The 16,853-nt window shown below is 44.5% G+C and overlaps 1 protein-coding gene across 10 annotated transcripts in view; it reads right to left on the reverse strand.

Moving 5' to 3' along the window:
- Nucleotides 1–16,853, reverse strand: part of LOC119383578 (oxysterol-binding protein-related protein 8) — a 117,813-nt gene that overhangs the window by 33,750 nt on the left and 67,210 nt on the right. For all 10 annotated transcript variants that reach the window (XM_037651818.2, XM_049412580.1, XM_037651817.2 and 7 more), the window contains 3 exons: nucleotides 15,033–15,375; nucleotides 13,728–13,909; nucleotides 5,511–5,695 (listed from right to left, as the gene is read on the reverse strand). In XM_037651818.2, the coding sequence (XP_037507746.1) occupies nucleotides 5,511–5,695; nucleotides 13,728–13,909; nucleotides 15,033–15,375 (710 nt within the window). The remainder of the gene's footprint in view (nucleotides 1–5,510; nucleotides 5,696–13,727; nucleotides 13,910–15,032; nucleotides 15,376–16,853) is intronic.

Below are 16,853 nucleotides of genomic sequence, written 5' to 3' on the forward strand. Positions count from 1 at the left end.
ACTAGAACAGAAACCAACACTCTCCGAATCGACTAACAGGGCACAAGTTCCACTGTATGAGGAAGATCAAATAAGGTAATCTTCCTTCTGACTTCTTACATTGGCAAGTGTTGGCTATGCAATGGCAAATGGCAGTGAATGTATTCACCTCATGGAACTGCGTCAAAGGGATGACGATTTATTGCGATGCTGAACTGAATGTATGGTAGCATGAGACACCAGTTATGCACATAAAATTTGGCTATTGCAGAAACAATGGCTGTCTGAAGCAGGAGGTTTTTAATATTGACCACCGTAGATCTGAAAGTTTGAGCCCACCGAGGCCGATTAGCTACGCCATGTGTAATGAATGTGTTCAAAGTGGAGATGTTTGTTCAGTCTCTGCTGGGGGCAAGACAGAATACCGCAATAACTAACTGCTACACCTACAACCGTGAAGTACAGTCGCCAACTGATTTTTCGGACTCCAAAAATTCGGACTTGATGGATATTTCAGACTCCATAAATGCACCGTCGAGGTTCCCATAGAACTACTGCACTTCTGCGACCGACTTTTTGGACGATTTTATGCCTGAAAGTTCAATTTTTTTAACTAAATCGCTTGTTTCAAGCCATGCCTATGGCGAACTAGAAAGTATTCTAGTTTACTATAGCCATGCCGCTCGATATTGAAAGCCGCCACATTGGATTTTCCGCTGGCTTGGTCGAGTTTGGCTTCCAATGGCCTGTTGTGTAGCCTCCAAAACTCTGAGTGTGTCGAGTTTCAGAGGCCATGCCCGCTCTTCCTTCCCTGACAAAACGCTTTAGGAGACGCTACTTTTTCTTTTTCAGTAAGCCTTATCGTCATCATTACTAAGCGGATAGTTTTTCTTTTATTTTTTGTGTTTGTTTTCTTAGTTGTCATTCTGCACATGGACGTGTTGGTGGTGTGTCAAGTGTGTTTTTAGGACATCGTGCGCATCCGATTTTCTCTGTCGTTGCGGTCGCTCAGTGGACACGGTGCTCGGCTGCTGACCTGAAGCACACGGGTTCGGCTGCGGCCGCAGGGGTCGTGTTTCAATGGAGATGATAAGCTGGAGGCCCGCATATCGTGCGTGCAGGTTGAAGAACCCCTGCCCACCACTACCGTGTCGCTAAATCCCACAAACCTACCAACCGTGACGTTGTGTGCATCTTTTTGTGTCCGGCTTCGAATTTGTGTGCTTGGTGCAGGGGTGCAACAGCCAAAACAGGATTTGGAGCAATTTTTGGAGCAGCAAACAGTTGCTATTGGAGCACAAAAATTTAAATTTGGAGCAGGTTACGAAAAAAATACCTGAATTTTTTAGCACGAAATCCCAAATTTGGCACAGTATAACAAAGAAGGCTTACTTTTAGAAAATAAAAAATACGTAAAAACCATTCAACATCAGCTAACTCGTGCACAGTGCACGTGAACACTGCTATCTTAATAAAAGCACTGTGTTGAGCCACCCCACAGTGCAAACAATGAAGTCCACATTGGCATTTGCAGGGCCTGTCAAATAATTTGGCAGGCAATGCAAATGCTAATGTGGACCTGCGAACCTGGCAACCTCAATATTCAGGAGACTGTAAAGCAGTAGCAAGTGGGGATGGCGAAAAAAGAAAACTGGCATACGCTTTTGTCTATTGTGTCTCAAGGCCGCAGAAATGCCATACACAGCAGCTACAAATGATTGCCAATAATTTTTTATACATCAGCGATCATACTAGTACACGTAATTACATGGCACGTGCACGAATTAATAATTCAGGAACAAAATGTGCTGTTTCCCTGACAGCTAGTACTAATAGCCCCTTCTAAATCTTAGTACGCTTTTCCACAGGACACTAATGTGCTGCGGCAAAAGTGGCTTAAAAAGCGTTCTGCACGCAAAAAAACAAGCGTCAGGGAATTTGAGAACCACGGTCCTTTTTCATTGCGATAGTGATTATATGGACACTCTCGTCGGGTTTTTGCCGTCATGTCCCGTATATAGTCCAAATTGATAATATCACCCCACGAATCGTATGTTCTACCGCGGGTAAAAGCACGCGAGAGCGGGGGCGACAAACGTGGCTGAAGCAGAGATCAAATGAGCCAGCCCATCTCCGTCGCTAGAAAAAACGCGCCGCCCGTCTTGAACGAGTATGAAAAGACACGGGAAGGGGGGGGGTGCTGTCGCTCGAGCAGCAACTTTGAACTTTGATTCGAAGGGCACAGTCGTGATCGCTGGCGCGCACGCTGTCTCAGCAGCAATCAGCGGGTGGCTCGTATATCCTGCTATGTGCTGCACTCTCAATGCGAAGACACTGTGCAGAAAGTGCATCTTTCCCTGGAGCGGCCGTATTCTCTTACACTAACGTTTTGTAGAGTTACGCGAGATCAGATACAAAAAAGTTTGCTGCCAGCCTCACTTCGTATAACATTACCATTTGTTGCTATTGCATTCAATGCTTCACCCTTGCCGTGAAACTGTGACTTTTTCTTTTCTTTCGCGGGGGGGTTAAGGTCTGCGCACCTGCATTGGATGATGATGCCCACACCATAGATGACCAACATGGCCTCCATTTCTCGCTAGAATTTGCGCAACTGAGAAAATTTTGAAGCTGGTCGGGCATTTTGGCGCAGCATGGTGCAATTTCAACAGATATCACGGTTTTGACTCTGCTTGGCGCAAAAATAAGGAATTGCATCCAATTGGCGCAGCTGTTGCATCCCTGTTGGTGCCATGGCACCATTTCCTGTGCCGCCCGCAACGGTCGGTGGCAGGGATCGTCAATACGCTGATGACGTCATTGTAGTCCAAATACAACCAAATCTGCTCGTCCACAAGCTTATCATGAAGCAGGGCATTACTGGAGACTTTTTTAGGCTACTCTAATCCAAATAAACTTCATTTTCATGTCCTAACAACTTTTTCGGACTGTTTGATTTTTCGGACTATTTGGCGGTCCCCGCGAAGTCCGGAAAATCGGTCAGCGACTGTATTCAATTACTCTATTTGCTTGGTTGACAATACACAATTGTTGCGGTTCAGATATGTGCAGCACACATTGCTTTCAATAGACAGAATCTGCCTCTGCACTTCTATCACTACATGCTCTTGGAAATGTACAGGTATGCCATCAATTAACATTCCATTCCCAATTCTTGTGAGAACCCTGGTATGTACATCTTTTTGACAGCGCAGCCTAAGGTATGGTGCAACATCTGTGCTTGTGTCCATGGAATGCATTACCACTGAATGGCATGCTTCACGTGAATCGGACTTTAGCTGCTCCTGCTCCACCCATGCACGACAGTAAAAATCAATGACATGACAAACTGAAAGCAAGTGCTCCCCTAAATCATCCGCAAAGAGTAGAAAGCATGTCTATATTTTCCAAAGAAAGATACATTTATTTTTTTAAACTCATATGTGAGCTACAAACAAAAGCATTGACACCCAATTTTAAGGGCAAAAAAAAAAAGTCCAGTCCTTAAATGACAATACAGTGATACAGTTAATGTTCTTCGCGGATACTGTAAAAGCCAAGCAGTCACATCAGCTGCGAAACCATTGATGAGATTGATTAGCAATTAACCCTTCGAGGGTTTTTACCGTACATGTACGGTGGCGGTTATCTGGCCCGCAAGGTCTTTGCCGTGCGGGTATTTTTTCAGCCCTCTGTTCGAAATTTCGTGCCGTAATGACGATGCATGCTCACTGGGAGGTGCTGCCACCTCCTAGGACTTACAAGAAGCATTTGAAATGATCCTGCTACCTTCTTGCGGAGATAAACAGAACTGATTTCTAGCTTCAGTGCGTTGCACAGTCAGCGGCAACGCCGATGAGTTATGCCCTTTTGTGGTTTTGGTTTCGCCACGTGATCACAACGGAGGCGCACAAAACTTGATTTTTATCTTTATCGACACTCTTTTGCAGGGGCAGTGGAAGTTGATTTCCGTCTTCACTGGCGCTGCTTGTAGGTCGTTTATCGCCGAAGCTCACAAGGTATTCTCGCTCTCCTTGTTTACTGACTTTACTCTGCTCAAGGGAGCCACATGCAGAGATGGTGCTGTGTGTGTGCCAACACAACTCGTCACTCGTGCCAACACAACTCGTGCAGGCTGCGATAATGTGCCGTGCATAGATGCATGTTTCAAGGAATACCACGCTCTGAAGTCCTATTGAACACTTTGCAGTTCTGAGTGATGCTGAAATCAAAATACTGTTCCCAACATTTTTTAACAATTTTTTTCCCGTGTTTACACATTTTGCACATTCAAAATATATGATAAAGTAATTTGGTCATCTGAGAATGTTTTTTTCAAAAATGTTTGACCCTCGAAGGATTAAGGATGATTAAGGAAGCGAGTGACGCAAAGCGTCGAGCGCTACCTGTGGCATATCTACAACTACTGGCCCCAGCAAGCAGCATCTGCATTATTGTGCACTGCACTCCTTCCAAGCACCTAAAGGTCATTACGCAATGGATGCTCTCAGCTTGCTACAGCATCAGATCATGTACTCACCTGCCATGGGCCTCCGCGTTCAAAACCAGTTTAGTGTCAACACTTCTTAGCTCAGGAAAGCTGGTTTGCGCCTTGACAGCACACAAGACAAATAAGGCAGGTCAAAAGCAACGAGAAAAGAACAGTGATAAGGAATAAAGAAACGAGTTTTTTTAGATAATCTACTCGTGTTTATGGTAACATGCAATGAATCACCATTCTTTGTTGAATCAGATAATTCCATGCCTTCTTTCCCTGTACAGCCGCCAAATATTTTGCAAGAATCACCTCTTTATGCTGACACAGCTTTTATTTTCCTGATACCTTCCATCCTGTTGCTATTTCAATTAAAATTTACGTTTTTTTCTATTCCGCAAGTGTTTCCGACATTTTTCATAGATGCACAGTACTAATGAAAAAAACTAAAAAGGTCAGGGTTTGAGTTCAGTTGAATGCCAACATAATGAACAAACATATTGCAAACTATTTTCGTATTTGTATAACGGCTTCGGGAGGTTGGCATGTGACGACTGTCTGCACTACCGTCGGTGCTGTACGCAAGACTGTCCTGTGCAAAGCTTTGACACAGTACCGGCTTGTGCAAATGTTATTTTACTTAGTACTCTGGCGTGACGAGTTGAACCTCCTTGATCCCTTGACGCGTCTCCATAGAAAAACTATTCTATGTATGTTTTCCCCCTAGGTGGCTTATAGTATAAAAAGAAATAAATTTATTTCACGTGTTTGCACTACTTTGCATGGCACGTCCTTTTGTTCCTGCAGCTTTTGGAAACTCCCAACACTGAATTAAGATGAAAGTCAAAACAGGCAATTGTCTCGTGTGTTTTATGTGTCTTCTTCCAAAGAAGAGCTTGTTGAAGCCTGTAAGCATAAACCAACTAAACCAGCAACGCATTACTTTGAGCACGTCGGTACTGTGTCCTCCTAGGCCTCTCTTCACGCCTTGGTCTTTAGAACTGTTTACACATTCAAGCGTGAGGACAACAGTCACCTGGAGAGGATGTCGGCATGGTAGTAGTAGTCGGCAAGCTTGTCGAGGAAAGACCGTGGCTCGAGGATGAAGGTGGGCAGCACCACTTTGGACAGGTCCATGCCCGGCCGCACCTGCTTCACCAGGGCCCAGATGAGGCTGCGATTTTCCTCTGCAACCTCTTCTGTCTGACCTGCATCGCCTGCCTGCACATTGGACGAAGGAAATGAATTTCCAGTCTATCTGACTGCACCTACGCATTCTATCAATTAAAATTATATTTATAACGCATTTGCATGTATTAATATAATCAGTAGAGAAAATGAAGAGTACAAGGCTACCAAATCAGCAGCCATGAGCATAAAAATCAGTACATCGGACCTAAAAAAACAAACACGAGCAACCATAGGTCAGCAAGAAATGTGGAGCTCACTCAGACTCACTCACAAAATATATATTTTTCGCTTAGGGCTCACTCGGACTCAGACTCACCAAAATTTTCCTCAACTGGACTCACTCGGACTCGTATTCACTAAAATTTTTTCAACCGGACTCATTCGGACTCAAAACTCCCCAGAATATTATTCACCCAGACTCACTCAGCCTCAGACTCCCGGCTCGATCTGAGTCCGAGTGAACCTGAGTGAGTCAACTCGTGAATGAGTTTGCCGACCTATGCGAGCAACCATAGCATGCATAATCTTTTTCCTCTGTGAGCTCTATTCCATTTCTAGGTTAAATGTCTTTTCTTGAACACCTCACTCTGCCCATCACCAACCCTCCATAATTAAAAATTATTCATATAAAGCATCCTAAAAATCTCGCATGAACTACCACGCTTACTCACATAATTTGCATTACTTTTCCCATTTTAGGGCTTCGAGAAGGGGGGTGCAAAAATTATGAGGATTTCGCAAGCATGTACTTAGTAACTAAAGTATACTAAGGCCGTGGTAAGCAAAATATGGCATTTGCATGCCACGTGGTATGCAAAATACAGAGTGGCGTGGTCTCAACCACATTAATCTCCACAAGACTGCCTTGCACATGCGCGTTGTGGTGCATTACAGACTGCGCAAAAGACATGAGTAAATGTTGTTTTCAACAGCAGAGTTGTTTGAGCTTTTCGTTCACCAGGTAGTGTGAACAGAAATTATCCTCGCGAATTGCACACGCTCGCTTCATCCTCTTCTTCATCTTCTGCTTCACTCCCACAACACATGTGCCAATAAGTCCGTCGTGGAATGCAGTAAATATGATGGGAGAGTCTGTTACATGATTAAAAATCGCAAAACATCACGTAACAACTAGTCACGAGACTAAAATTAACAACTACTCATGTGGCTGAAAATCATGTAGCATCACGTAACAACTAGTCACATGACTAAACATTATGTACCATTACATAACACGTAGCCACGAGACTAAAAATCACGTAACGTCACATGACTAAACATCATCTAACATCACATAACAAGTCACGTGACTAAACATCACGTAACATCTATTCACGTGACTAAAATCACAACATTTCGTCATGCTATGAAAATCTCGTAACATTATGTAACATCTGTCACATGACTACATCACGTAACATTACGTCACAGTCCCGAGACTAAAAATCACGTAACATCACGTAACATCTAGACACCTGACTAAAATTATGTAACAACTAATCACGTGGCTAAACATCACGTAAGAACTAGTCTCGTGACTAAAAACCACAAAAACAACACGTAACATTTACTCACAACTGAAATCACATAACATCTAGCCACCTGACTAAAATCGCGTAACATCACGTAAAGACGAGCAACGCGACTAAACACCACGTAACAACTAGTAACGTGACTAAAATCACATAACATCTAGTCACGTGACTAAAAATCACGGAACATTTAGTCACCTGACTATAATCACTAAACAACCAGTCACGTGACTAAACACCACGCAACTAGTCCTGTGACTAAAATCACGTAACTAGTCACGTGACTGAAAATCGCGTAGCGTCCCGTAACAAGTCACATGACTAAAATAACTTAACATTACATAACAACTAGTTACGTGATGTTCGCCTCTCTGGCAAAGCTTGGAAGAAGCTAGATCAAACACTAGCCCCGCCGTTCGTTCCAACCTTGCGCCACTAGCGCAAGCTGCGCACATTTCTTAAAAAACCCTCTTCTCTCTTTTTGTTTGCTTGCTCATGTCTCTTCGCTTATTTATTTGTTTGACAAACCAAATGACAGTGCAAAGTTACCGTATTTCTAGGATCTAGGGCAATACTTTAGGGGTGTGCAAATTACGTAAGTATGGTATGTACTACGTGAAAAAAATATGGTTTTTCACTGACAAAGTAAGTGAGGTTGCAAATGAATACAGTATAACCTCGTTACAACGGATCTGTTTACAACAGACATTCGGATATTACATAACAATTTGCGGCGTTATGCCGACCTCCGTATTAGTTCCATTGATTGAGCTTCGTTTAGAACGGATTCTGGTACAACGGACATTCGGATATAATTGACTAAAATTTCAGGCCAGCAAGGTGGTCAGGACTCCTTTAGGGCGGACTTTTCTACCACGGTCATTAACTTACGACTTCAAACATTGCTTAGCACAGTGGCGTACCAACTCGTTCGTGAGTGGGGGGGGCTGGCATCGCTCACTCTGTCCGCCGTATATATATATGCATATATATATATATATATATATATATATATATATATATATATATATATATATTTTGCCATGTGCGTTTCTTTTTATCAATTTTGCTGTATTCGCTTTTCGCCAACAAAGACTGTCAGCAACGCTCAGCGCAAACCGTGCCTCATTGTTCGAGAAGCTTCCCGATTATTGTAGATCGTTTTGTTAAGATTGCGCGCAAGACGCGAACACTCGAGCTTATTCTAGAGTTTGCGCGGCGACCAGCGATAACGCTGGAATATTTGACGGCACATGTATAATGCCGACGCGCTTCACCGCTTGTCGGTCGATCGACGGTGGACGCTCTGTTCGCCGCTGTCAGTGTATCGCTGCAGTTTGACTTTCAGTTTCCCGGCCACAAGTTCGGCCAAATAAACAGTTTCATCTCTGACGTGCTGACTGCTGCCTTCGTCGACGTCACGACCACGTGACAGTATATATATATATATATATATATATATATATATCATTCCTTCAGCAAACTCCCAGTCTTAGTTTGGCGTTGTAGATACGACAAGTATGAAGACCCTGCTTTGACTCTAGTACCTTAAATTCTCACTTATTAAACAAAACATTTGGCTGACAAAGCAAGGTACTTTGCAGAAGTCTTCAGGATAAACCGCGTGACAATTTTTTTTACTGTTAGAACCCTCTAATATAAAGCCTTTCTTAAGAAGAAGACGAAGTTCAGTCGATTAACACTTTAGCAAACCACATTCAGCTGCCTGTGTATAGGTATAAGATTATAAATGACTACGAATTTATATACTAGGTGTCATTCCTTGCCCTCCTACTTTTACGAGCTTGGGTGGGGGGTGGATGGTTAAGCGGTGAAGTGCCCCTTTACTCCTCCCCTCCGGTTCCTCCCACGTAAATAGCCTACGTAAATTGTGTAAGCTCAAATTTGCCTTGAAAAAATGTGTGCGATTATAACGTTAAACTTCCCCGCATTGTTTCCTTCCGTATAGGTCGTTACCTGTTAATGATTGGTCGAAATTTTCTGGGTCTTGCTCACAGCACTTGCTCGTAAAATGACGCAACAAATGACGCGTAAGTGATGCACCGCGTAATTACCATGTACGCATGGCTGCGAAAAAAATAATAATGAACTATTTTCAATACGGTGTGTTGTTTGTCATTGGTTCTTCGGTATTCGTCAAAAATTTTCAATGTGCCATCAAATCACCTTCAAGTGTTACGCGACGTCACAAATCTGCGAAAAATCGCGGCGTTAAAATGAAGTGTGCACAACAAGCAGCACATTACTGTGCTGAACAATAACTCATTTATTTCTGAACAGCCAGACAGGGTCTCTTTCTGAACGTAATTTAAGAAGGCTCCCCGCCAATCACATTGGCAACGGCTGCTCATAGCAGCGGGCGAGATGGATTCATATGTGTATGATAGATGCTTTCAGTTGTAGTATAACGATGCTGATCTGTTTTTGCACGTGTACAACTCTCTGTGAACTCATCGTTGCTGACAAAGAGGTAGAGAGAGAAATAAACATTATTAGAAACAGACACAATCCTTTCCAGGTAGGCAGCCTTCATAGTCCAGAAAACCGTGGACGCTAATCATCTCCCTGGTGAGGTAGATCAAGTAACGGGGCAAACTTGAAAGCTGGGCTTCTCAATGTACTCGAGTCCACTGCCTTGTTACAAGCCGCCACGATCGCTGCAGGCTACCATATCATAAGCCAAGTGAAGCAGGCTAATCGGAGACCAGAGTGGGAATCTATTTTAGCTGTCCTGGCTATGCACAACGAAAATACTGGACACTTCTGCACACTCATCAACTCACAGCAGCTTGAATATGGAGCAGTGGATGCTATTCGTTTTCAAGGAAACTGCATTTCCTGAAAAAGAAGAGCGTTTGATCTGGCTATAAAACGTTTACTGGTTCCCACCCATATCTGCGTCACGGGTTACTTAAATTTCAGGCCAGGCACGACAAAATAAAATCATGCCAGATTGCTGTAATGTCATAGAGCCCCTGCTGAGCGATAGCCTTTTCTGCAATGCTCGAGCGCAAGACGCTCAAGCATGGAATAGGGAGCACGTACCGCAGGTAGCCTACAGTGCGCGGTCATGAGACACGGAGGATGGTCATCACAGCAGAATCGTAGGACTAATTTCATTACAAAGTTACGTTATTGCTGCATTCAAGTAAAACTTTGCCTGACTTGTTAGTTTCCCAGTCTGCTGCCGACAATGGCCACTGTCCAAAGTGGGGGGGCTCCGCCCCCCCAACATTTATCAGTGGAGGGGCTAGCGCCCCCCTTGCCCCCCCGGTAGATACGCCTATGGCTTAGCATACTTTCGGGACGGGAGCAGCGCACCGCGGATATCGACGTACCGATTTAAGAACAAAGGCCGCCGATCCCCGGTCTGTCAATGATCAGCTATGCCTAGCTGTAGCGACAAAAAAACGGCGCGCAGCGTGCTTGGTGTTGCGTTTGGGACGCTGACACGCGAAATTGCGAGCCGCTGCCACCGCTTCTCCGCGCGGTCGCTGCGCGGCGAGCTTGGCCGGGGGGTCCGCTGCCGATGCGCAAAATGCCCATCCGCGGTTCTGAGGAGCCAGCGGGCAATGCGATTCGTTGCTTGATACGAAGGACATTACGGCTTCTTCGCTTTTGAATGTCCGCTAGCGCGATGTTCTTGCCCGCAAAGTTCGGATTTGGCTCGTACATCGGCACCGTGAACGGAGTTAGGCCTAACCACGACATCTAGTAGAAAGCTCGGTTGCGATGTGCGTCATGCTCGATTGCGAGTACAAGGAGTTGTCCCGCGGTGGTCTTCGTCATAAGCTTCGAAGTGCTGATAAGAAGAACCTCGAACAGCGGGTCCAACGAGTCAACGCTATTAGTCGCACGTCTGCGATGTTCGCGACGAGTGCGGCGCGCTATCGCAATCTGATGATTGAGCTTCCGCTTGCAGCTGCCCAACTAAAGCGTTCCAAATTATCGTCGACCCGTAAACACAGAACGAGTGCGAACGCGTCACTAAGTAGCGCAATTTTCGACAGCCACGACCTCGCGACGCACAAGCAGCAGACGACGATCCCGAAGCGAGTATTAACACGTTTTGGCTGCTTCTGCGGTAATACCGCAGAAGCAGCCAAAACGTGTTTTTTGTACGCTTGTTACTGAATGGAGGAGCCAGCTGAAACGGAGAACTTGAACGCGGAGAAATGCTCTTTACGACGAGCCCAAAATGGTGGCGCCCAGTTGCGCCGTTGCCGAGCTATAATTTTGAAAAACGCTTTTTTTTATATTTCCGCAATTTTCGCCAAGTTGGCAGACGCAAAACAAATTTTTTATAGCACTTCTATGTAGTTTTCATTGAAGATATTTTGGAATCAGATAGAAATGGGCTACAGAAACTGAAAATGCGATTTTCCAAAAATCGCATTTTTTTTTTTGGTCCCCCGTTAAAAATAAGACCATGTTTGTGACTCGTAATTCTCTCCGGTTATAACAGACCCATTCAGTGTTTACATGAAAGTCTGTTGTAACAGTACTTGGATTTTACATACTCCCATTACAACAGACAAAAATCCTCTTCTCTATGAAGGTCTGTTGTAATGAGGTTATACTGTATACCTATACAAACAAAATAATGTGTACGTGTTTAAACTAACATGACAAAACATACCATGAAGGGGGAAAAATGAAAACTTCACAACCAGTTAAAAACTATTTGGAATGAATGTGTGCGGACAACAAAACAGCTTCTTTAGGGGGAATGCGGGGCTAAAAACACGATTTTCGAAAAAATATTGATTTTCAAATTTGAGTCGTTGTGGATGGACGGTTCATTAAACAACATGCTCACCATGTTTGGTTGTCATCTGTCGAGCAGAAAAGAATAAAAAAATTCTTTTTTACGAGGGTGGTGCGAATTTTCTGGGGAGAGCGTCTCTGAAGTGCCCCTTTCAAGATGTTGCTGCAAAGCGGGCAAGAAGCCAAACACAAAGTTCAATGTCCTGCTGTAGACAACTACAGCAAGAAGCATAGACAAGTATGGGCTGTCCAGAGAGCCCATGGTGCAGTGGTGAGGTCCCACATGGGAGCAGCCCGCGGCGTTGCTCTAAAAGAGTGGGTTTCTCAGGACCCAAATAAAGTTCTGTGTCTGTCTGTCTGTCTCAGTTTGCATTTTTGGGGGGGAACGTACCTCTTAGAAAAACAATCATTTCCAAACTGATTCGACAAAAGCTGCTTAAAAGGTTGTTTCTAAATGAAATTTTGTCAGGAAAAAGATAAGGTACTTTTCTGATCCCTTAGTAGTTTCTAACAAAAAAAAAAAAGTTTGCTAGTCTGACATGTATTGACAAAAGGAAAATAATCTTCGCTTTTAGAGCGATGGCATTTTTACAGAAACGTCATAAAAATATGTCAGACCTTATCCTGCAGTACAAACCTTCTAGAGGACTTAACCCCTTAAGTGCTTTATTTTTTTGAAAATTTCCCAACCAAAAGTGCCTATTTTTTTATTGCCGATTTTGAATATGATTGTACTAAAAAGCAGCTTGTCGATGTTCAAAAAATATTTGTACCACATACTTAGTCAAATCAAAACACGGAAAACGCAAAGGGGTCTGTTGCAGCTCCTGCACCAAAAGCGAGTTTCCTTTCTCAATTTTTTCCAGTTTTCTCCTCGCTGCCGAGAGCAAATGAAGCACATATGAAGAAACTGCTGAATATATTCCATAAGGTCATCTGGCAATGACAAGTTGAAAGTCTTGCCTGGAATGGCCAAGAATGGAAAGCGAGGAGGCTTCACAGGAGGATTGTCCGCATCAAGCAGAATCCACTGGCGAGCACTCGCGATGTTCGCTTCCGAGCTGTTTTCATCATCACCAGAGGAGGTGCTCAATTCACCGCCTTCGCTGTCTTCACTTCCGGACACAAGATAAACATCTGTATCCGAATGATCATCACTCGAAGAATATGACGAAAATGAAAAGCCTCTTTTTCGTGTTGACGAGCCAGTAATGCATGGGTGACCGCCACCGCAAGCCATCTTTTCATACAAAAACCGCGCTCTTTCCGCAGGAGAAAAATAAATTGCCATGTAAATGCTGCCATCTGGTGGATTACACGCAATCTAAGCTGTAAAAGAGCGCCTCTTGTCCTGAACGCTAGAGGGGAGTACCTATTCCGCTAGGACGAGCTCTGCTCGTCCAAAGCAGTTTGGGGACAGTTAGGGCAGGACGAGCTCTGCTCGTCCAAACAGTTAAGGGGTTAAAATGATAAATAACTCGTACATTTTCATCATTTTTGAAATGATAGTTTTCCCAAGTTAGCATACATGATTGATCATTATAACAGCTGTAGGCTTTTTTGTATTCATGCTAGGGTGCTGAAAATTAGAATATTTGCCAATATTAAGAAGATGAGAGCCATCCCTGAAATTTTCATCAAAATTAGTGCAGCAGTTCAAAAGTTGACATTTAGCCCCGCATCCCCCCGTAAGGCTCCACTGTGCACCAAGTGGCCCCTCCCAATCAACAAAGCACCCTCACCACTCCAAGCTCCTCGTTGCTCTCTTCCTGGTACGGTGTCTCTGGTTCCTCCTCAATTTCCTCCACTTCCCCACTATCCTCCGTCAGTCGTTGGTGCTCTTCCTCCTCAGAGTCTGTATCGCTAGACCGCAAACTCTGCGTGCCATCTCGCTGGTCGTCCGTCGGGGCGTCATCACCCAGGTCTGCGTATGCCATACGCAGCTTGATATATGATTGCCAACAAATTGATCACGCTAATTAAGGATGGAAATTCTACTCACTGGCCATAATATAACCATAGAAGGACTAGTGGTTTGCAAACACAAAAGAAACACTTAGAAAAATGCTTTCCCCTGTCACCACATAACGCTATGTGAAGAAAACGAAGGCAAAGCAACATGGAGACGATGCTGCGAATGGAAGTGGAAACTAGAGTATGCACTATGTGGTGGTGAAAGTTTACAGCTACTATCAGCCATATCTGTCTAGCTGTCACGACAACTGTTACAATAGATTTTTTTTCTTTCGGTGCAACGGGCTTCAATCATGAAGAATTTATGAAATTATGTGGCATACCAAGAAGACAGAAGCCAGTTCACCCCCTACATCCAATTTATTTCAAATGGGGCGGCGACAAACGGCCCCATACCTGTCTGTGATAATGAGGTGTCACTGCATTTATTGCAGTCTATTAGCACAATTTCCAATTTTCTTTCTTTCTCCACTCAAGCCTAAATCTACACTGTACCGTTGGCTACACCTGTAAAGGTATGGCCATGCTAACGACAAAAACGTGTGCATCAAGTCGCACGCAAGAAAGCGCCGTGTGCCAGCGCTGTACCACGAAGGCCACTGTGGCAAGCATCGCACAACGGCATCTCCCGCGCTCTTGGAGTGCATGGGCAACAACGAGAGTGAGCGTTATTTTCTGTTTGCCAGTCACACTTTTATTGCGTTGCAGCACGTCTCAATTGAAAACTCGGCGCAAAGCAGTCGAAACCCAGTCACCGTGGCTCCGTGATGTCACCCTCGTCACTCCTGATTTGTCATCCCCCTCGTGGAACGCATAATTTTCTGTAGAATTGAGTCTCGAGCCATTGCACGTGGCACACCGCAAAACTGCCGATTTCTGCCACTTTAGATATGCTTGGCATGATGCATGCGTTCTTGCTGCTAGCATGGCCGTGCCTTTACAGCTCTGGTTTTATCAATCTTTTCCCTGCTTTCTTTCCAGTCCATACTTCCAGCTAAAGAATACGAAGGATTGCTGAACTGTCACCTGGTGCCAGGCTGAATACCCTAGGCACTTGGTGATTCCCAACGCACCTTGGTCCTTGAAGTGGTTCTCGAGGTCACTCTCGTTCCAGTGCCGCTGCTGAGAGGTGGCAGTGGTGGGAGAGGTGGCTATGTGCGACAGTTCAGCCTCGCCCGCACCTATGCCAGCCGCGGACAACGTGGAGTCCCGGCTGTTGCCCAGCCCAGTTCCACCGCCGCTGTTGCTGCGCAAGTGTCCCGACGTCATGGAACGCAGCAGAAGTGAGGAGCAGCGAAGCGACAGCTCCAGGGCGTCCATCCAGCACTTGCCCGCTGCCTCGGAGGGTGCCCGGAAGATGAGGTGGCTCACGGGCAATGGTTGTACCAGGGCACCGATGGCCTCATTCCGGGGACCCTGCAGTTTTACGACAAACGGAATCATTTACCGCACCTGGCAACAATACTTGCTCTCTTCGGGACCATGCCTTTGGTTATCAGAATATAACTGTTGGGGTTTTACGTCCCAAAACCATGACATGATTATGAGGGGCGCCATAGTGAAGGGTTCCAGAAATTTCGACCACCTGGGGTTCTTAGAGGTGCACCTAAATTTAAGTACACGGGCCTCTAGCATTTTCGCTTCCATCGAAAATGTGGCCGCCATAGCTGGGATTCAATCCCACGGCCTTCGTTTGGTTATTAGAGGTTTCCAGCTTGTCCATATACCTTTTAACAGTACCATCTTACTGAAATACCGGATTGCGTATTTAGCAAAGTTTTAGGTGCCCACACGTAACACATGAGTAAACAAAAACGTTTGTGCAAACCACTAAATGATGTTGATAACTGCATTTAAACGATATTTAATTTAGATAATGTTCAATCACCACTGCAGCAAAACCGTAACAGAGGTTTTTAGTGCGTACAGTATTCCAGTATACACAAAGGGATGTAGTAATACTGGTTTACCAGACAATGGTATCAACATCCTGTGACGCTTCGTGCAACCACAATTATATACACGTTTGTTTTCGCCTAGTGTTTTTGAGGAAAACAAAAGATTAAAATGGCAACTCATTAGGAACTATGCTAGTACAAGGAAATTAACCCTGCAGTAAAGTAGAATGCACCATGTTTCTGCAATAGCATTTTTTGTTTTGTGCTTGCCTGGTTCACCTCGGTCCCGCCAGATGGCACCATCTATCCGGCCTCGCAAGTTTACAACTACGGTAACCCGGCTCAAATGTGGTCGCAACTGGCATTTGCACTTCGGCTTTTCTTGACTTGGCAGCTGGAGTCTCCGCAAGGATCTCGCGAGTGGCCACAAACAACGTGAATTAGTGAGATAAGGCCTTAGATGGTGCTGGAAGCCATTAACTGTCAATAAATGCACAATAAAAGTTTGAAGAGTTTCCCTTATTTTCCTTGGTAGAGGACACGTACAGAGGCACAGCAACTCTCCGAACCATTGTGTTATGAAAACCAACTTTGAGAACCTGTATATACCAGCATCTATAAGTAATGGTACATGAAAGGGATACTAGCTCAGTGCTGAGGCTTGCATCACTTTCAGTTTGGGACCCATTGCAGCTTTTATGATGTTTCAGACACGTTACACAGGTTACAAAGCTATTTAAAATAGACTCACTGAATGTCAACAGATGTCATGAAGTCCATGCCTAGGATTGCTAAATTGCTAACTACAGTACCCTTTGTTGACAACTGCTTAGGCAAGGTCATCCTCACCAAGAAGGCAAGATAAATACATTCTTTAATATAGGTACCATTTCATAATAGAAGGCTACTCCAGATAATGCCATCAGTTCATTTTCATTCACTTCCAAACACAACCACTATTTCTCATTTTCTTCAGTCAAGCATTATGTACTCTCC

Source organism: Rhipicephalus sanguineus, chromosome 2 (genome assembly GCF_013339695.2).
Source record: "Rhipicephalus sanguineus isolate Rsan-2018 chromosome 2, BIME_Rsan_1.4, whole genome shotgun sequence".
Classification (NCBI taxonomy): domain Eukaryota; kingdom Metazoa; phylum Arthropoda; class Arachnida; order Ixodida; family Ixodidae; genus Rhipicephalus; species Rhipicephalus sanguineus.